The following is a 22,184-nucleotide window of genomic DNA, read 5'->3' on the forward strand; positions in this document are numbered from 1 at the left end:
GTCTGATTCAAAGCTGTGCAATTCCTCCCCAAACCCAAGGCACACATGAAATGAAGAAACAACAGGGAAAAGGCCACATGTCTCAATAATTACAATAATATGGTCTGTTATTCCCTTGCTTTCTGGCTCTGTGTTTGAGATTCAGTGTTAATGTGCTTGTATAACGAAAGGTGTTTCCTCTGCTTGTTTATACTAGGTATGATTTCTAAACGTCCTTGAAATTATTGGCCATAACATCTCTCCTCATAATGATATTACTTCAACTTGAGCCACTTATGGAAAGTACTTCTTTCTATTTTTGAACAGAAATGACAGAGAGCCAGAAAAATATGTATTTGTTTGCCTTTCTATTTTTGGTTTGAAATTGCTGGAAGCCAGTAGGTGGGTTTTTATTTTATGTAGGAAGATTTTATTTTCAAACTAAACCAAATATTATGTATGAGGAGTGGCACATAAATAATCGGTTCTAGTAAAAGGAAAAAGTTCTTGTCAGAAATTCTTCTGAAGTATGGCTCTATTTCTGGAAATCCTTTCTTGCTTGCTTCAGCAGAGTCTTGTATCCTCTTCCATTTCCCTCAATGATTCTTTCACATGCAGAGGGGTGAGTTTTATAGGAACTTTGCTGGCACCAAAACATTGGTATGTTTTCCTTCGTTTTGTACACTGCACCAATTCATCATCTGTCCATTCTACCAACCAAAGGAAAATCATGTAGGGAGTTGACTAGTGCTTGTGTTAACAAAATTAAATCACCTGATCTGTCACCTAAATGGATAACCACTAACTTGGTATATCTTTGGAAAATAAACTCTAGTGTCTACTCTTGGACTACACAGATTTTGGTCTAGAGGAAGGAAAATTACAATCCATTATGAGGTCTCATCCCATTCAGGAGAACCAGAAGGTTTCCTAATTTGCATTCCCAGAAAACATTGGGAATAACTCAACCAAAACAGCAATCAAAATCCTATAGATTTCTTTAAGATTAAAAAACAAAATGAACAAAAATAATTCATCCCCATTGTTATTTATTCTCTCTGCATTTACCCTAAAAAACCCAACCCCACCCAACTCCAAAAACCATTGCAACCAAGAAAAAAGCAACCCCCCCCGTCACACCCATGAGTTTTATTCTGTTTATTTCATAGAAGAGATTGGATAGTTTTGAGTTAGTGTTACTTACCATTTGTTGACTTCTAAATCTGCAAAATCAGTTCACATAACGTAGTATTATCTTTGGAAAAGTGGTTTTTTTTGGGTTGGAGGATAGAGTTGGCATGATTTATGTTATATGAAATATAACACAAAGCTGAAGTACACAAAACTTTCTCTTTTTACAGCTTTTCCACTAAGCTTTGAAGCCATTCATGGAAACTGATGGCAATGTTCTCGTAAGTATAATTGAAGTTATGTCAGAGTTATTGATCGGCTGAAGAGGTCGTATCTTGGGATTGTATCCTTGTAATCATAGAGGACTATGTGCAGAATAACAGAATAGCATATGTGAACAGCATCAATATCCAAACAAGATCTTGCTTATAGGCCAGGCCAAGTGGTGAGGTTACCCCAGTTCTGTTCTAAGGATGAAATTAAATCTACTGCATGTGCCTGATGCCAGGGGTGCCCTCTCTTCCAAGTCCTACCCTTCAATGGATGAGAAAACAGTAACATAAGATGCGAGCTTAACAAAGGATTTTCTTAGCCACACATCTGTCTAGCCCCTAGGAAGCTCAAGAAAAGTATAGCTCTGTAGAATATAACTGTAGATCCTAGCTGCCTTTGGTGCCTTCTCAGATTCATGCACTGTGAGTTGAATTTCATGTGACATGGTGTTCACTGTTAGCCCAATGCCCCTGCTTTAGAACCAATTTTTTTTGTTTCCTTTGAAACAGCTTTGTATACATATTTCACCCCATTTTTTTCTCCTGGGGACTTTGCATGTTGCGAGCCCTTCAGTCTCCAGGCAGATGCATCCCTTGGTGTGATCCTTGGCTGTTCCTGGCAGCTGTCCCAGATCCAAGACACCTACAGCTTTTGACACAGCTCCCCATGATTAGGAAGGGTCAATTACCCTTTAACTGGTGGTAGGGAGGAACCTACCCTGAGTGCAGCCAACAGACCCACCAGTCTGTGCAGCAGGGCATGAAGAAAGAGCGAAATAAGGGGGGCTCAATTGAAACTGTGTTGCATTCAGGCATGGTGGTAACAGGGCAGCTTCCCCCGGTAGATGTAGGAACAGCTGTCCCTCCTGGGGCAGAGGCTTCCACACAGACTGTTTTTTTTGAGGGGGTTTGCGGCCCTCCAAGTCCCAGATTGCAGGAGGTGTCAGGACCTCTCCTTGAGGCCAGGAGAGATGGCCCTCTGTCTTGAGGGAGCTGTACCATCTTGGAGGAGCTGTGCTGGCAAGTGAAGGAGACAAAGGAGGAAGTGTGCAGACTGTGCAGCATCACAGTAAATGAAATGGAGAGAGATAGGGTCTTCTCTGAGACAAAATAGCTTGACGACCATCAGTTCCCACCTGCAATTGAGAAGTAGGCACTATCTACCCCCACTCTCAACGTAAGCAAAACTTCTGCAGAAGGGGAAGGATGGAAGTTGGTTATTTCTTGTATCAAGACAAAGGCTCCTACCCCTCCTAAGAACTTGCAACTGCAAAATATGTTGACTGCCCTCATAATTGAAGTGAAGCCAGATGTGCCTACTAGCAAAGGACCTAGTTTACATAACTGTAAACCATGCAAGGCTACCAAGAAGAAATGGTGAGATACTGCAATGGGGGAGTCCCTGCTGTTAGAGACAGAGGCATCCCTCTGTAGGCCCTGACCAACCATCTAGAGGGGTTTGCTGCCTGGTGGGGGCCAGGATCCAGGATCTTGTGGAGAGACTGACAAAGCCCATCCAGCTTCTATGAGACTTCTATCCCATATTGTTATTCCATTTGAGCACAAACAATACATGCTGGGGGCCATAGAGCTGAAAAGTAGCTTTGCAGAAAAGGACCAGGGAGTCTTGGTGAACATCATGTTGAATATGAGCCAGAAACGTGCCCATGCTGCAATGAAGGCAAATGGTATCTTTGGCTGCATTACACAAAGTATTGCCAGCAGGTGAAGGGAGGTGATAATTTATTTTGTGCTGGTGAGCCTGCCCCTGGAATACTGTGTCCATTTCTGGACTTCTCAGTTCAAGAGAGACATGGATGTACCAGTGAGGCCCAAGGACAATTAAGGGACTGTAGCATCTACAGTACAAGGGAAGACTGAGTGAACTGGGACTGTTATCTTGGAGAACAGGCTCAGGGGGATCTTATCAATGTGTAAATACTTGAAGGGAGAGCGCGAAGAAAAGGACATGGTGGTCATGCCAGGTTGACAGTTGGACTTGATGATCTGAAATGTCTTTTCCAACCTTAAGAATTCTATCATTCTTTTCAGTGGTGCCCAGTGACAGGACTAGAAGTGATGGGCACAAACTGAAACACAGGAGGTCTCCTCTGAACAGTTCTTTACTGTGAGAATGACTGAGCACTGTCACAGGTTGTCAAGAGAGACTGTGGAGTCTCCACCTGTGGTGATATACAAAAGCTGTCTGGATATGGTCCTGGAAAACCAGTTGTAGGTGTGGGGTGAACTTAGATGACCTCCTGAAGTCCATTCAAGCTCAATCATACTGTGATTCTGTGGAAAAATAGGACCTCTAAACTGACAGAAGTCTTTGCTGAAGTTGTTATCTTTTCTCATGCTTTTGCTAATCACTGGAGCCTGCCTGGCCCAGAAGTGGCTGTGAATAATGTGCAGTAGTACAGGTTCCTTTGTAATTGGCTCACGGGTGTATTTGCCAAGTGGAGGAGTAATGTATAGCAAGCTTGAAGTCTCTCTTGTTCTACAGGATCACTATCCCATCCTGTTCAGCCCTCAGTAAACCCAAACCTACCAAAAAAGATTGAACCTGTTCTCTACTGCCAGTCTTGCACAAAAATGTATGTTTTTCAATTATTCAAGAACTTTCTGAGAATTATTGCTCTTAGATTTCCCCTGGTAACTAGAAAAGATAGAAATAGATCTGCTGTTCTTGGTTTGTTTTCAGTTGAACCTGTGATAATGAAATAAATAATTTCCCATTTTGAGCTTTATAGAAAAACATCTACCATTGTCAGAAGCAAAACCATTAGTTTCAGATTGTTCCAGTGACTATGTCTGCCACTTAGAGTACATTCATATCTAAAACAGCTGTTATGCCCCTGGTACCACTGGTTTTATTGGTAGCAACTCTGCCATAAACAGTTTTCTCTCTGTTCTGCACTGGTAAGAATGTCTATAAGAGTGAAACTTAAAAGTATCTCTTAATCAATATTCAACCTGGGTTCACTGAAACAATAGATTATTAACTTTTATAAACCAGTTTTCAGAGGAGGAAAACTTTAATTTACTTCTTGAGGAAAGGTTTGCCACTGGAGACTTGCTAATGTGTTGTATTCTCATGAAAAATTGAATCCAAACTCTGCTGGTGAGGCATTTTATGAATTTTGTGGTAGATTCATTTAAATGCAGGTTTCCTATTGGTTTGAGATGAAAATAGTTAAACAGTTAAAACTGTTTGTTTATTTCATAAAATATTTTTCTGACTCCAAACACTGTGCTTTGGAGAAAGAGGTTGTTTTTATTTGTTTATAAATCAACAATATTTGGGAAGGCAATTTTGTGAATCGTGCCAGATTTTATTACTGCAGTTGGGGATAAAAGCTTTCTCTTGTGCAGAGCAAAACATCTATTTTTTATAGGATGAAGCTGGGTTTCTGAACAACACTAAGACACATTTAAAAGTTGCCAAATTCCAGGTTTAGTATTAATTAGTTGAATATTTACTTCAGTTTTCAGGAATATTGGGAAAGACAACTGGAAATGTATCTTAATTCAAAAATTTTCATTCAATAGTGATTTTGTTACAGATTTATTACTAATTTTATTAAGACAAACTAAATACAGTGCTGACTGAAGAAAATTCCCTTTCTTCCACCATTAATTTCCCAAATCTTCCCACAAAATAGGAAGAAAAGTGGGTTCATCACCCCTATCCACTTTCAGCAGGATATCATCATTGCCACTGAATAATAAATGCAAATTTGTAAATTCTTTTACCAAGCCCAAGTTCTTACTAGGTAATCAGTTTTTTCCTCAGTCTGATATAAATGGGGCTCTAACAGATGATTTACATAATACGGGTATTTAACTCTTTCTTGACAGGTGACCTATAGACCATGTTATTTTGCTTTAGATCATCAACAAGGTTAGTGGAAAGATTGCTTTTTCCTCACTTGTGTAGAGAGAGCCACATCCTGTCTCAGGTCTTGTGCAACTTTATGTTGGTTAAAGATAAAATGACCTCACTACAGTATCATGGCAAAGATGTGATGTTGCCTTTACTACTTAGTTTTTGTGCAAGGAGATCTGATTTATATTTAATTTTCTTAATATCATTTTGGGTTTCTCTAAAGGAAAGTAATTAGTTTGTCTGTGTGACCCACTGATTCCCTGAGGCCATATATTATTTCCATGTGTCCTCACCAGGGCATTACTTTCTTTGGAATGGCACAAAGGGTGGCCTGCACAGGATGGGGAAATGACAGAGACTCTTACAGAGCTGATGTGTTTTCTTATTGCTTTTCTTTGTGTGTTGTCATGGAGAATAGTCTGAGAGAGAAAAAGGCAGTGGTAGAATTAAAAAAAAAAGGAGAAAAAGGAGAAAAGAATATGCAATGATTAAGCAGGAGTCAGGGATTATTCATTCCTGGTGAAGCTTCCCACAAGCAGGTTGTTCAGGTTGTCTCAAATAGGCACCAAATAAGCACACCATGGCAATACGCATTCTGCTCTGTGTGATACATGCTGCAAAGATCGCTGCTTAGGGAAAGTTGTAGCTCTTGTAAACGCTGGCGGCAGGGATCTCTTCTATTACTATTTGCAGGCAGTCTAGCTTTACTCACCTTTAATTTGCCTATGAGAAGAGCCATCAAATTTTTCAAGAATGATATGAAATCGGGTTTTGTTTTCCTGAGAAGCTGGAAAGGCAAAGGAGCTACATTAGGGATGTTCATAGCGTAGCTCTGCAGCGGATCAGGTAGCTACCAGCTTTGCATAGCAACGTTGTGGCCAGCATATTAAATCATATGTCATTTTATCCAGCATTTGTCATCCAGAGGATTCAAAACCTTCCTAAAAATAGAAAAAGGTGAATGCTTTAGTTGCCACACTAGAGATGGAAAGGTTGAGGCAAGGAGGAGTCAAGTGCTTCATCCACAATCACACAACTAACCAGCCTGTCAAGGGAGAATTTACTCCAAAAACCAGACCTTCCATTTTCAATGACCTCTTTTTTTGGTCTGTGGTCTTCTGTTTTAGTTTCATTTTCTATGTGTTTATGCAGGATGAAATATATAGACTGCAAATGAGTAAATATGATTCAATTTTGTTATTTTTAAACTTCCATATATGTTGTGTGATTTTTTTTTTGTTAAGAAATATTATGAAACTCTTACAGAGGAAAAAACACATGTTTTACACTAAAATAAAAAAAAAGAAAAAAGGAAAAAATTTTTTTGCTTTTTCAGGATTTCTTAGAATGAGCTAAATGACTATCAGTCACCTGGCATGTATTTCAGTGTTTCCATGTTTGTAAATCTGGCTTATGGAGCATAATGAAGCATTAAAATGCTGGAGTTTTAACTTCAAAATGCAGAATACAATTCAGGCAAACACAGCAAAGTAGAAGCTGCCTGTGGGTGCAGAACAGGAAGCACTAGTAGACAGACACATGTAATAGAATTATGTTTGCTCTTGCTCAACTAGATGTACATCAATTTTAATTAACATATTTTATGCTTCAGCTACTAACGTCCCTTCAGCAGTGAGTGGGTTATGTGTTTCCATCCTGCATATACCACCAGCATCACCACCACGTCCTTCTCTATCTTCCCCCTCCCCTTTCTACACAAATGTTGCAACACAATCTGAAATTTCCTCTTTTCTTTCCTTCCTGCATTTCTTACAGGTTCCTTTGCGTCAGAAGGCAAAAAAGAAAAGTCAAGGTAATGAGAGATTGTTTTTTCTTTTCTCTCACGGATTCCTCTGTTATTTTCTTAGTATGTCTTATTCTTGAGAGGGTGAGGATTTTGTACTGCTACTCAGCTGGTGGAAGGCTGCTTTTTAACTCCACTGATTCTTGAACTGATTCGGAGAAAAATGACAACGGGCTGTTCCTTTGGACTAAATCCTTGTGGTATGTTAATTGAATCAAAACTGGTAATCAGTGAGCTAGAATCAGCTGCCTGCATAGAGATACACACCAGCGGTTTTCATGTACTTGGCATAATAGTTTTCTCTAGCTGACTTAAATAGATGTATTCTTTTCAGTGCAGCTGTGTGAAGGAAAATATATGCATGCTTCTCTTAAAAGGATCAAAGGATGTATTTTTAATTTACTACATCTTGTGTATCTTACAATTAATTAGTGTCTGCTTTATCTATAGCTTACTATTTTGTTTCTGAACATGCCTTTCAAAAGAATGTGTGTTACTGTCACAACCATTATAAAACTGAACGACTTCTAAGTATATTTTAAGATATGCTTGGATGATTTTCTGAGATTGCTAAGTAAGGTTGACATCTTTAATTGGCAGCAACATCTTTCCTGGTAATGTACTTTTAAGAAAGCAGAACACTGTATTTTTAATGGCACAGGATTCTTTATAATGAGCCGACGGAGGATATCGTGCAAAGAGCTGGGACAGGCCGATTGCCAAGGATGGCTCTACAAAAAGAAGGAAAAAGGAGCTTTCATTGGCAACAAATGGAAAAAGTTCTGGTGTGTGCTAAAGGAGTCATCACTGTATTGGTACAGCAGTCAGCTGGTGAGTACAGCGTCCATCCAGCTCTGGGTGCCAGACAAACAGCATCTACTGGGACTGAGACAAGGGCAGCTGTGGTTACAGTATAGATGCACCCTGGAGGAGTACAAATAATGGGGTTCGTTTCTCAGTCCTGACATTTCCTGTGATCTGGGAAGTGTATATGTGAATGTGACATATGCAGAAAACTGCTTTTTCTAGTTCAGCAAGTACTTGTGAAATGTTAACTTACTGTCTGTTCTGCCCTGTAAAAAGCTGTTCTTTGAAGTCACTAGTGGTCTTTGAATTTGGAAAAGATTTTCCTGGGTTGAGCAGTTTGCAGACACTTGCTATCAAGACTCAAAACAAGAATTCTTCTTCACTTCTGATAAATTTAATTTTCAGAAGTGTCTCCTCTGTTTTTCTCTCCATCCACTTCCACATGGAGAATATTCTGTTTATTTGTCTGATTGGTTTCTCCTTTTTCTTCTATTTTTTTCTCTTTTCCTTTCTTATTTTTTTTTCTTTTTTTCTTTCTTCTTTTTTTTTTCTTTTTTCATTTCAAGTGCTAGAGAATAGCTGGCTTTACTTCAGGCTGGTTCGATTGGGCAGAGAGGATGTCTTGCCCATTCTAGGAAGATTCAGACAGAATTATTCCCTTCTCTTTGCTCTCTTGCACTACTACCTTTAAAAAGCTCCTATCACAATCAAATGATGAAGTGACAGAGTCCAGAATTAGGGTATGCAGAGGATTAGGGGATGCCAGCAAAAACATAGGTTGAAACTCAGCAGCTTCAGTGTGGAATTGTGGATGGACATCAGGTTCCCTAAATACAAATGAGCTTCTTTGAAAATCAGCATTTCCCAGGCCCAGCAAAAGATGAAAGTTTAAAGAAACTCTTATTAATTCTTAGAGAATTTAAAAAAAATTCAAAGGCTATCTGGATTGTTTCCACTTGTTTATTTCTGTTGCAGTAATCCCCATTCAAAATCTTGCTAACTGCTTCAGGGAACAAATAAAATAGTTTAAGCCATTAAAAAAAATCCCATACCCTAAAAAAAAGCTTAACTCCTGTGCAGAGTATTCCACATTCTCCCTTTAGTTGTCAGTATAGTGTTATTGTTTTTTGTGGGGTTTTTTTAGGGTGGTTTTTTGTTTGTTTGATTGATTTATTTATTTTTTGTTTGTTTATTTTAAATCAGAATAAAAATTTTGACTGGTACTTAAAGATGGTATTAGCTATTCCTTTCTGGGGACAAGTGAAAGCAACTCTGCTGGTCTTGGGCTGTTGTTTTTTTATGATGTTGTGGTAGTCTGATATAGATTTCCTTCAAGACTAAATCAGATACATGCATGAGAGAAAGGAAAAGAATAGGAAAATTAGGAAAGAAAAAATATTTAAAAGCCCTTTTTTCCCCCAATGCGTACAATATCTTTGCTTGAAAGATATGGCCTGGTAGATATGCTTCCCAGAAGCATTAATACCTTGCAAACACTTATTAATATCAGCTGTTAGAAATCTGTGTACTTCTGGGCAAGCAGTTTTGAGAAAGGTGAGCTGGCTGGCTGATGTGTCCTTTAGACATGGGAAGTATCAGGAGTAATTCTGAGGAGTAATCAAGCTGGGAGGAAATATAAAAAGGCACAACCAGGCAAAGTTTGCCTTCTGGGAGAAGAAGGATGGTGGGGGAGAGGTGCAAAGCCCTCCACTTCCTTCGGTTGTTGTGGCCTGGTTAAATGCTGCTCTTGGGATCCAGAGAAACCATGATCATGATGGTCCCAGTGCTCTAGACAGCACTCATCCTGCAGTCCATGCCTTTCTGACTGTCACTGACTGCCCCCAAATGAACAAGTGTCAGCCTCATTCCAATTTATTTTATTTGCTCCAAAGAGCTCATATAGCTTCAAAATACTGTTGGCTTGTGTCAGTCCTGAGTTCTCACCTATCACAGCTGTTCCTTTAACATGCTAGCTGGTAGTGCCTCTTTGCTTTCAACTTCTGCCAACTCTCACATGCTATTTTGTATTGAAAACTCCAGGTTTCTTTGGACAACTTACAGTGCAGCCTCTATGTAACTAGATTCAGGCAACGTTTGCAGAATGTCAGTAACTACAGGGTTTGGAAAGGACAGAAGGTGTCCTTTGCTAAGACCTGCTTTCTTAAATTTGTGAGACCAGAGACATGCTCAGAGATCTGAGATCAATTAGACCTGATGCATTTTCACAAATGTTTTCACCTCTAAACTGATGAAGGAGAAATAGCAGTGACATATTCACTTGCTTTCTTGATATTTCTTTTAAGTCTCTGGCCTGGCAATAGTACTACCTCTCTGCCACTGTCTTCAGTAAAGTTAATCCTCAGTTCCAGTGGATCATACAAGATGGCAATCTAAAGTTTGGAGTTCTGTTGAAAGAGGAGTCCTGCTTACCACGTGTCTGAGGCTTCCTGTTATTGGCCCTCTTACAGAGGCTGAAGCAAAAGGTGGTGGTGAAAGAGTGGGGCTGAGGTTAAAGGAACCATGGCACACTGTTTGCCTGTAGCTCTGCCTGACCAGTTTTGTTCTTGTGAGAAACGAGTGTATTTTGTTTGTGGCTGTGTGAAAACCAATCACTGGTAACTGTAGCATAGCAACAGGGTGCTGGACCTATTTTTCTAATGGAGAAGAGGAAAATAGGGAGTGGGTGGAATTTGTACAGGAACGTGCATCATCCTGGATTTGGATAGATAACCTCAGCTGACATTATGTTCTTGGTGAAGTCTGTCTTCAGGTGCCTCTGAAGCTCTGGATGTTTCTGATACTCTGGTTTAATTTGCCTTCAAGCTACTCTGGTTCTGGGTCTTTCATGTGAGACAGATAGGGGTCGCGATATAGGACACTCGTGACATTTGCATGATATTTTCTTCAATTTAACATAGGATACTTTGTGAATGCCACAGCTCGAAAGAGAAAAAATAATAAAATTCTGAGACAGATCAGCAATAGCAGATCAGACACCCTGAGAGTCAAGCTTCTTCATTGAAATCAAAGTAGAGAACATATGCAAATCCGTATAAGCCTTTGACGAACTATCTGAGGTACTGCAAGCAGCGAAGTTAGGGCCCAGTGGTCTAGTTAGGCTTGGGTAGGCTGCCCTGGAATCTCTCCTCATCACCCTTCCTCTTTATAAAATATGAGGCAGGTAAATTTCTGTTTGCAGCATGGATGCACTCATAATCTCGACAGGGAAGCTGTTTGAACTAAGAGGAAACAGAAGGGTTGGCTTTGCAATGGTAACACAGAAAATGTCAGAAAATGGATCTGAGCAGTCAGACTTTCTGGGTGCATACAGGAACACTAGACTCCTTGGACAACTGCTTTTCATTAGCGTTTGATTCCTTTTTTTGAGCACTGCTGTCTGTAGGCAGCTGCCTTGAAGACAAGCGTTTAAAGAGGACAGTGTGAGATCCTGTCTAATACTTTAGCAATTTTAGTTCTCATACTGAAACCCCAGAGGGAATCAGTACTCCTATAGGAAGAGGGGGGTGGGGAGGGTGAGAATCATCACATATAAACCCAGGTTCCCAGCTCTTTGTGCTTGTTTTGACTGTGTTGGATAGTATTGGCTGGAATGGGACAAAAGACTAAATCCCTCTCTCTGGTGGGTCTTTAGGATAGCTTGACTGGTTTTCCAAGTACAGCTGAAATAGAGTTTTGCAGAATGTGTTAAAGATGGTTGTCATGGGGATTACGCTGAAAAAAAAAAGATATAAAATTAAAGGGTTGCAGGCTGTGATCTACTGTCACTATTTATCTTTGTGTTTGGTTGTGGGGTTTTTCCGATTTACTGCATTTAAATTGGTCTTCACTCTAGCAGCTTTTCTGGAAGCTGTATAATTACAATCTTTTAAAACAAAAATCTTTTACCTTTGAGTTGTAGTTGCCGCTCACATGGGCGAGAAAAAGTCATTGATGTCGGCTGATTGTGCTGAGAGCTTTGGGGACCTCTGGTCCAGTATCTTACACAAATTATTCACAGTTCTATGGGTTGCCTCATTCATGTACTTGGCAGAGAGAAAAAAGACTGAAAAGGTTTGAGGACTGAAGTGATCCTCCAACATCCTCAAGGTATTCTGTGGACAGTGCTGAAACACTGATGAAGCCATGAGGAGTACCCTGATTTGCAGACCGGAGCTGTTCCACAATAACAAGATATTTCATGTTACAGCACTATTTTTAAAAATCTTTCTGTAACATTACACTCACTTTAAATGACTTACTAAATCTCCTAGAGCCACAACATTTAGATAACATATTGAGGCAAGCTGAAAAAGACATTAGCCTCTTTCATTGGATTCATGCATTATGTTTCATAAATAAATTCTTTTTGGAGTGCAAAGCTTTTTCTGTGAAAAAATGGTCACTTTTTTTTTGCCCCAAGCATTTGCAGAGACTGTTGTTATTACTGAAATTATTTTTCTACAACTTAGTGTAGCAAAAGTACAGATTTTTGTGTTAGGCTAGCCTTCATAAAAACCACAAGAGATAAAAGCTTATTCTTTTAAACAACTTGATCAAGTAGAAAACAGGTCGAGGTTCTTTTTATCTGAGTTTTTTAGGGCTATTTTACAGCTTTGCATCAAAATCTCAAGGATGCTTGTGTGAAATGTGTGAGTCAAACAACAGCATGCTAAAGTCATGTTAAAGATAACATTTTGAAGAAAGAAAACATTTATGATTTCTATACACTTTTAATGTTTTAAAATTATTTTTTCCCCCAAGAATGACCAAAAAGATGACTTCCACATGTTCTGTTCCTACGGTTTATTTGGAATTCTATTTGCTGACTGTAATAACACTCATAAGGTTTTAATGTTGTGACTTCCTTTTTTTCCCTTCCTTTTTTTTCCCCTGATAATTATGGAACTACATACCCATCAAATTCTTCTTTTCTGTTACATAGATGGCACGTTTCAGATGTGTACAAGTAGTGCATTAAAAAGTTCACACCATTATCCTCTTCATTTATAACATGTAAGAAAGGCCAACCTGCCCCAGACCCAAGTCACCTACTCACCCACTCACTCTGATGGCTTATCCAGCTCAGGCCACACTGCTGGGCGTGTGAGAGTGTATTCCTTCACACAGGGTCTTGCTCTTAAACTGGGTTTATTGATTCATACTGCAGAGAAACAACTGGCATTGTATAAATTTTTCATCTAGCAACGCGTGCAATAGTGACTTTGATACCTCAGGGACTGTTTTTTTGAGATTGTTCTCTGGTGTTCTTAGAGTAGTCTTGGGAATGAAACAGGATTTTCAGTTTTCTTGCTGACCCAATCCAGTAAGTGACCACTCTTTCTGGTACAGAAATGCAGGTAATACATTCTCTATCTTTAGTACAATGCAGCCCATGAATAGAGCTCCTTCTTTACTCACTCCTACTCACTGGCTGATCCCTATATACTTAGTATACTATGGATCTGGAATGGTAATACTTGCTTAAGGTCTAAGTGATTGACATACACATTATGGAAAAAAAAAAGAAAGACTTTTACAAAATCTTGTCAATTATTTTTTTGTTATTTTATCTCAATGAGTTTAGTCTCATGAAATGCCAACCTGTGGAATGTAAACAAAAGCTCCTCAAGCCAGCCTCGAACTGATTTTTACAGATACAAATACAATCAGAGAGAGTTAAAAGCCCACAATAGCAAATAAGTACTTTTTTATACGAACATTGCAAAATCAAGATATTTTCAGCCCAGATGTGGAAAAACATCATTGTTTCTCCTATACCTAAAGAAAATAACGAAAAGCCCTTCCACTGCTGCTTTTTTTTCTATGTGTATATGTGTGTGTGTCGTGGAGCAGCAACTCGCAATGATGCAAAAAATATAAACCTCTCCTCTGAATGTTTAATACATGTAAATGACAGGAATGATGGTTATGCCATGGTTTATTGTATACCAAAGAACAGATATGCAGAGCTGTGGGGAAGCCACCCACTGAAATATCCATTCTGTATCTGTATTTCCGTTCTCGGAGGTTCATACTTCCAAGAATTAAAGCTCAAAGACTTGTCTTGATGAACATCTTTTTATAGTCACATCATATTTATGCATAATGAGACTTGAGATACTGTCAGTCATCTTCATTTATCCTCTGCCTTTGTAATTGTTGTGTATATTTTACCTGCTTTAGCTCAGTGTTCATTTTCAGAATCTTGATGTGCCTAGGGATAGTGGCTGGGTGCAGCAAAAATGGGATTTAGGAATGAACATTTTCTATGTCTTGGAAAGTACATTTTTTCCTGACATTACATGCTAGAGACTTTTGTCTATATTATATATTGCTCATCTTAGGAAGAGTCCTAGTCTCATTGCAGATGACCAGGTGTATGTAGATAGATGACGTAAAGGTAGATGTTTCCACTTCAGATGTTTCAGTTTCAGGCAGCAAGAACAGGAATTTGAGGCTTACTGGTCACCTCAGTTTTGTTGGAGCGACTCTCTAACAGAGGGTCCTGGTCACCTAGAACAGAGATGTCACTGCTCAGTAAACCTTCTTGCATCCAGAAAGGACTGATTGGATATAAACAGTGTACTGTAAATGTCTGCCTGGCTTTTGTTACCTCTTGTACCATGCCAGAAAATTTCGGGGGGGAGTGATAGCTGGGTGGCCAAAGCCACCTGAGGCTGGTTTACAGTGTTTAACAACAGAGCTCAGCTGTGTGGAATCATCCCCTTGCACCGTTTCACCCTGTGGGGTGGGAGTAACCTGTATTGCCTCTGCCTTGCTCATGTACAGACATATGTAGGTGATCCTGCAAAATGGTCCATGCTACAATTATGCAGGGGACACCCTCCTCTGTTTCTGCTTAGAATCATTTTGGGTCACTTTTGAATTGTATTTTTCAGCTATATATGGATCATTATATGTGGTACTGTTACACATCCGTGTAACATACATACATGCTTCATCATGGAACAAACGTTCCTTTATGATTGTATGTAACATCAAGACCTGAAAGGATGATATAACCCTTATTCATCCTTATTAATCAACAAAACCCATGCTCACACTCTGCCACTTGCACCAACAAGAGTGGTGGCTTTCTAGCATCCAGGTTTGCACAAATATAGATCACAGAGGAATATTTCTTTGGTGTTGATCTGTCCCCATGGTGATGAGCATGTATTTTTACAGTATAAAAAGCTGTCAAAAACAAGAACTTGCATGCTAAATATTATTCAGCATTGGAGTTTGCTAGCTTGCTAATTGGTTGATGTGGTGATATTTAATTTTTTTTTTGAAGGCTGAAAAAGCAGAAGGATTTATCAGACTTCCAGACTTCAGCGTGGATCGAGCAATTGAATGCAAAAAAAAGCAGTAAGTTTATCTCTTGTTCCCAGTTTTTCATGATTTTTACAACATTGCAAGGAATGAATCTCAGTAGTCTTTGACAACAAAGCTGTGGGGAGTTCTTTTGTGTTGTATAAATAATGAGATATTAATTGAGCTACTGAAAGGAAACCATATTGCAAAAATATTTTTTAAAAATCTCTGCCAGATGTGCTCTGCTAGAACTACAAATAAAAAAAAATAGATCAGTGTGCCAAATGCTTTTTTTTTCCTCCTTCTTTTCGTACAGCGATTATGAGTAAGCTTGTGGTCTGTCTCAGATAGCTCCTCTTAGTTGAGGAGGTCAGCAGTGGTGCAAGTAGTGCCACTTCCCTCCAAGCTGAGACTGTTCTTTAGGCTTCTGTGGTGCAACTGAGCTTGGGCTGTACTTGAAGCCTTTGGTTGTGCAGGGAATAAAACCTTTGTTTAGCAGGGTGCATATTTGAAAATATTGTTTCCAAACTCTCTATGCAGCACTGACTTCCAGCTGCTTCTGAGCACACTTCAAAGGTTTGGAGGGGTATTGCTGTTGTTCAAAGTTATAAAGCTCAGCATGATTTTTATTGTGTCTCCCTCAAGAGAAAGCCTTCATTCTTCTGTTCGGGTCTCATGCTGCAATTAGCTGTAGGTGTTGAGGTTAACTGTGGGCTGGACTCCTCCAAGGAAAGGGGGCAGCTATTTTGAATATGGGGCACTCCATTTTCTTTTCTCAGAGGAGAAGTTGAGTCACATAGAAGAGAACCATGAGAAAATGTCTTTCACTTCAGTGGCTGTTGGGTGGGAGGGAAATGTTCTCGTCACTTGTTTGGATAAGTTAGGAAAACCAGTACTGCTGGGTCAGCTGGGGCCCAGCCAACTATGTGTGTGTGCTTTCATGGGACAGTCACCTAATGAGGTACAGAAGAGCGAAGATACACAGTCTCAGGCTTGGACACTATGTTTTAGGTAAAAAAAGGCACTGAAAACTCTTAGTGGTGGATATTCAACTAAAGCATAGTTTGGGGCTGAGACCGACAGATTAACTATTGGAGGTAGCCAGGGCACTAACTCCATTTTGTTTGTTTAACACCTGCCATCTATTTACCTCTTTGGTCCCCCCTAAAACTTGTCTTGGAAAAGTCATTGAAGAGTCAGTCACTGTTTGCCAACTGTGTGCCACTTGTGACTTTACTGTGTCACGTGTCCCTTCCCGCAGCCATCAGTTTTCCATGCTGTGGGGTCTTAGCCTGATTAATCACTCATGGAAGCTGTTCAATGCCTTGGGTCACTGCTGGTACTTCCTCTGAACTTTTTCAGGCTTGCTTTAATTTTAGAGCTGGAGGAAGCAAAACTGCACACAGTATTTGAGGTTTGGGAATGCAACAGAATTATGTAATGAAACACTGGAAGTCTTTTTTTTTATTCTTTATTCCTTCCTTTTTAGTTCCTGTGCTTTATACTCTCTGAATAATGTGTGGCCAAGGAAGTGAGCTAAAAATAGATTAGAGTTTTAAGGTAAGAGCTATATGGATGGACAAGTTAATCTGGACTAATACAGTGGAGGGAATATATATTTTAAATAATTCATCCAGCTATTATTTTTTCTTTCTTATATAAACTAGTTTTCTTTTTATCTCTTATATTTTTCTTTTCCTAAAGTGCTATTAAGATCAGCCACCCACAGATCAAGACATTTTATTTTGCGGCAGAAAATGTTCTGGAAATGAACACGTAAGTAGGAGTAACTGGTCATGTTTCATCCTGTCTTATGCATGAGAACACCCTTTGAAAGTTCATTCTTTCACTGTCAAGTGGTTATTGACAGAGCTATTTGGGGAATTACTGAGTCTGGTTTGTTTTCTGATCGCTGAATGGAAGCAAAATGAAGAAATTTGTTCCCTTATGATACTTGAAATCAGAATCATATAATTAACACAATTTTGATACTAATCTTCCCAACATTTGCTGGTAAAATTCCTTTCGATAGAGAGGTGCTAAGATTTGATAGTAAGTTCATTACCTTGGGAGAAGTGAGGGCTTAATATAGTTTTGTCCCAGAAGTGAACCAGGACTAGAATATAACAGCGTCTGCTCTCTGAGTAGTGCGAAACTGTTGCAGTTGAACAATCCTCGTGACAGATCAGAAATTTGCTTTCCACAAATGCCCAGCAGAAGAACAACCAGATAGTTACTCTATTAATGCAAGAAGTAAAAATGGATATGAATACTGCCATTTTGGAAGCCACAGAGCTATCAGAAAGATATTATTTTATACTGGTCCAATTTTGACTGATTCAGATATATCTCATATCTTCTTTGTCTTTTTTACTTCAGATTGCAGTCTATTCACAATGCTATTGCATTAAATGGCCAAATACTGGACACAAAGTGGTACAATTTAAATAGGAAGGGAGATCCTATGGTAGTCAGCTCAGGATTTTAATCATGGCTCTGCTGGTCATCTTTGTGAGATTCTTCATAGGTCATTGACTATTCTTTCCCTCTATAAATAGGAGACCTCATGCATATTTACTACAATAGAAAAGGAGAGAGTTTGAGAGAATGAGTGTGACCTCCTGAAAGGCCTATAGATTCAGAAATGTACAATACTACAGTAGTGTACGTGCATAGATATAAATAAATCCGTACTCTATAGATGTATGCAGGTTAATATAGAAGGAAAGAATGCATTGCCCTTTGAAACTTGGAGAAGCATGGAGCATTCTGGTGGGGAGATAACCATCCATTTCCGTATTCCTACATTTCCTATCAGAGCTCCTGAATGGAGTGACAGTTCTTGAGGCAGATAGGGTGAGGATGACTGAGAATGAGGGACTGCTGGACAGGAGTCTTTCTATAGAGAGAGTAACCCTGGTTGAGAGCTAAGAGATGGAAGGATGTTTGGAGAAGGAAAATTAGAGCTAACGGAGGACATTAGTGAGTGTTAACAGCCAGTTTGTAGCCCAGCTGGAAATTCTCATGTGAGACATGTTTAGTCTCATGGGAGTCAGTGATTGAAACCTACACAGGTGTCCCAGCTCTTATGCCCCCAGAATGATTTTCTTCAAACTCCACTTTTTGTGTAAATTTCATTTTGGCTTAGAACTATTTCACCTAGTGTTAAAGCAGCTTGCACTATGCTGCACTAATTTCTCACTGTTGCAGCTGATGATGTTTTCCTTTGCAAAGTATAAAATACATGCATTTAATACATAAAGTACACACATACTCACGCATATGTCAAAACAGACTAAAAGACGTCTGTTCTCTTGGCTCCAGTCCTGCAAATACATATGTGAGTGGCTCCACTGAACTCACTGGAGCATTTGTGTGTGTTGAGTTACTGGCATGCGTCAATGCTTGATGGATCGTGACCTTTTGTAACTCTTCATGCATGTATCTATATGTGCATATACCTACATGTATATCTATTAAATCAACAGTGGATTTATTAATACAATCATTTGCTTCATTAATTTAGCATATACTTGCTATTGTCATGCACACATGAAAAGTAAAGGCATGCTGACTAGCTGCATGCATTTAGCTGGCCAGTTGTACATAGTTATTAGTGACTTCTCTTCCGTTGTCATTAATGAAGTCCTAGAATTTTTTTAGCAAATCTTTTCTTGGTTAAGATGGGTTTTCATTTAAAAAATCATTCTGTTATGATTAGCAGTCAGAAAAGAGTCAATAAACCACTCTTACAGAAATGACTTTTTTTGAATTGTTATGTGGCTCTATTGTTCATACTGCAGCCTAAAGCTGTAGTTACTTTGATCTTGCTAGCAAATTTCCTATAGCTTTATTAGAACCAAGATAAAACAAAATGGGTTTGGGTTTCCCCCCCACCCAGTAATGAATTTTAATTCCTGTCCCTCATACATTCCCTGTTCAGGCTTGAGTTTTAATCTGAAAGGCTTGAGCTTTTTCAGCCGTTAGTTTCTTAAAACCTGGATAGATCTGAATGATATACAGACAAACACAATACACAAAAAGTATATCTAGGGGATGTTTCTAGCTCTAGAAAAATGCAGCCACCTAAAAAGAGAAATTAAAAAAAAACATTACTAGTAGCTTAAAGCAACACAGGAAGTAAGACTTACTAAACCTGAAAGGACATAGGAAGTTGAAGAACAGAATATTATGGTCAAAAAGTCTGGTTTTAAATGACTCAGATTCTTAGATGGTGCTGCAATAGTTTTGGCCAGGCCATCTGACATCATCTTCTACGGCTCCCATGCCTTTGCTTCATCTGAGATGAAAGGTGACACCTCAATTGCTGGACTAAATCACTGACATGGTGATATAGCACAAATACTTTTCCTTTAGCTTCCACAAATGCAACTCCTTGGTCATCAGTAGTGCTTTTTTTCCAGGATCAGGTAAAGAAGATGCCCAAGGCAATTAATCCTGCTCACCACAGGGAATATTAGTATTCAGGTAACTGGTGTCTTTCTAGAAGAGGATCTAAGAAATAGAAAATTTGACATTTAGTCTTCAGACTAATGAAAATAGATGTGGTGATGTAGAACACAACTGAAAGGAGCAAAACTCTGTCTGAGGAGCATGCAAGTACCCCTGACTATATTCCCTCTGTTTCAAACACAGGTGGCTAAGTAAGCTGGGGATGGCTGTAGACCCTCAGGCACCAAACGGGAAGAATGAGGAAGGTATGCTCCTAACTGGTTTCAGTGTGTAACTACATTATGTTCTTCACAGTTTTTGTTTGACCAAATTTTTGTCAGCTATTTTCTTTCTTTTAAACTGTCATCTTGAGTCTGTCTGCTGTCTGAGCTCAGAGAAACCGCAGTGACCTGGCACAAAGTAATCACAGAAAAAGAAAAAAATGGTGAGAAACAGTGTGACTGAGGGAGACACTGTGATCTTGTGAGAAGTGTATAACTACTTTCTGGCAGTTTGCTGTCTTGCTAAGCCTACCAAGTGTGAAGAGAAACAGCTGTGCTGCTCTGGGTTTTGAGCTGGTGACTTATATTACAGGACCTGTGCAACAGCATAGGAGCTTGTAGGCTTGGGAACAACTTGTGCACTGTAGACTCATCCCTAATGTCTCGTCCATTCCTGGACGTTTCAACAAGATCAATGTAGGGGAACAAGGGGATGGTAGCACTATTCTGAAGCCTACAATTTCCTTCAGAGCCAGGCCCGGGAGTTCATCAGGAAATGAGTAACTTTAAAAGTTCCCAAGAAATTTATTAACTGTCTTAATTTGCACATTGGCCTAATAGAACTCTCTGATGGGAGTATACCTGTGTTCAAATCACAAATCTGGGCAGAGGACAAAGCAAGTCACCTGTCAGGGCAGTTGGAAAAGCTGCTCATGGGGACACATGTGCTGGGAGTGGATTTAGAAAGAGAAGTGTTTTGGGTAGTATTATGTTACCAAACCAGGGATGGACTCTAACATGAGGAATATGTGTCATCATTTGGGCTTTTGACCCTCCGTTTTTAGAGTATTGATGCTCAATGCCCTTTTTAGAACTGTTCAGGTTGTGAAGGACCTGTCATTATGAAGAAAAAGCTGTTTTTTGCAGTAGTATGAACACTTAGGTAATGCAGCCTGTTTTGTCTAAGCACTGAAATGTTCCTCTTTACGTCCCTTCTGCTTTTTCCAAGAACTCAAGATTGTGGTTTATGCCCATGCTTGGGACATGTAATTCCATTATTGATTAGTTTGATCTGGCTTTGTTTATACTCTGGCTCCATTTATACTGTACCATTAAAGGAGCTTTGGAGCTGGTAAACACAGATACCACTGATTCAGCATGTCTCATCAATTTATTTTTTTTCAGTTCACGGTTGTTTCTTGTCAGGAAACTTGTTAATTCCCACACTGTCTAATTCCTCTTAAATGCCTGTGTCCTCTTTGAGCCCAGTTTTGTATCAAATCAGTTTAGGATAAAGGGCTATATTCAGTATTAGGCCGTGTAGCAAGAACTGCAAGGTAATTGTACTCAGTGAGGAAGTGTGCAAATATGTTGTCCATGTTTTCACAAAGGAAGGGTTTGATGGAAAATGAGGATGGCCAAAATTTTATACATGAAAACAATTTTTTTTAAGATTCAAAAATTGTAGTATTTGTTGTATTGGCTGAATTGAGAATAATAAAACAATATAAAATTAGTCAGTCCACTAATCTTAATTAAAAAAATATGACCAAAAGATACAAAATAACCCACTCAATAACCTCTGCAGCTAGTTGTTTGATTACCCTTCAATAACATAACATAACATAGCCAAGATTTCTTCAGCTTTTAAAGCTAGTGGCCCATCTACCCTTCAGAAAAAAGCCTTCTGGTTCTGGTGTCAAACACCTCCTTGTCTTTTCATGCATTTTTTGTCATAGGTGATCAAGCAGCTGTCTTGAGTGTGGGTGCAGCACCCACTGATGTGCCTGGGTGGATGTGCCCTTGCAGAGGCATTGCTGTGCTTCAGAAAAACGCTGTCAGTACCCACAGTCACTTCTGTTCCTGCTGATCTGGTTTTCCCCTCTGTATCACAGCCCATAATTGTTCAGAAGTCTTGTTGCTTGTTATGACATTTCTTGTGTATTCATGTACTTTTTATGCATTTTAACACCACCACCCCAACCTCTTTTGCTTATTTAGAGTATCAGAAACATCTGTTGATTCTTTTTGGGGTCTCCTATGTGCCTAAAAGGGGAGCCGTAGAAACAATAAGCTTTTTACTAGGAGTTACTCAAAAAGGCATTAATAGAGTCTTAGAATTTGATATAGCCCTTACTGCAGCCAGTCTCAGTTCTTTATGCTTAGATGTGCCAGCACATATTTCCAGTAAACAGAATAGCAGCTATGCTATTCAAAATCCCTATAGTTCTGCAAACAGTATAGGGAGAAAAGGTAATTAGTCTCTTTGCTATCAATGTTAGAAAGTTCTCTCTCATGTATAAAATTCTTCT

The 22,184-nt window shown here is 39.2% G+C and overlaps 1 protein-coding gene across 4 annotated transcripts in view; it reads left to right on the forward strand.

Annotated features, from left to right (window-relative positions):
- The window catches only part of IPCEF1 (interaction protein for cytohesin exchange factors 1), a 76,957-nt gene that overhangs the window by 31,004 nt on the left and 23,769 nt on the right, over window positions 1-22,184 (forward strand). For 2 of the 4 annotated variants that reach the window (XM_017822033.1, XM_017822034.1), the window contains exons 2-7: window positions 1,341-1,391; window positions 7,048-7,084; window positions 7,737-7,906; window positions 15,180-15,253; window positions 16,904-16,975; window positions 19,856-19,917. In XM_017822033.1, coding sequence (XP_017677522.1) covers window positions 1,368-1,391; window positions 7,048-7,084; window positions 7,737-7,906; window positions 15,180-15,253; window positions 16,904-16,975; window positions 19,856-19,917 — 439 coding nt within the window. In that variant the 5' untranslated portion in view covers window positions 1,341-1,367. Of the gene's footprint in view, window positions 1-1,340; window positions 1,392-7,047; window positions 7,085-7,116; window positions 7,276-7,736; window positions 7,907-15,179; window positions 15,254-16,903; window positions 16,976-19,855; window positions 19,918-22,184 lie in introns of those variants that run through there. The other 2 variants (XM_017822037.1, XM_017822036.1) reach the window with 2 other exon arrangements.

The sequence above is a fragment of the Lepidothrix coronata genome, unplaced genomic scaffold, assembly GCF_001604755.1.
Source record: "Lepidothrix coronata isolate B3197 unplaced genomic scaffold, Lepidothrix_coronata-1.0 Scaffold94, whole genome shotgun sequence".
Taxonomy (NCBI): domain Eukaryota; kingdom Metazoa; phylum Chordata; class Aves; order Passeriformes; family Pipridae; genus Lepidothrix; species Lepidothrix coronata.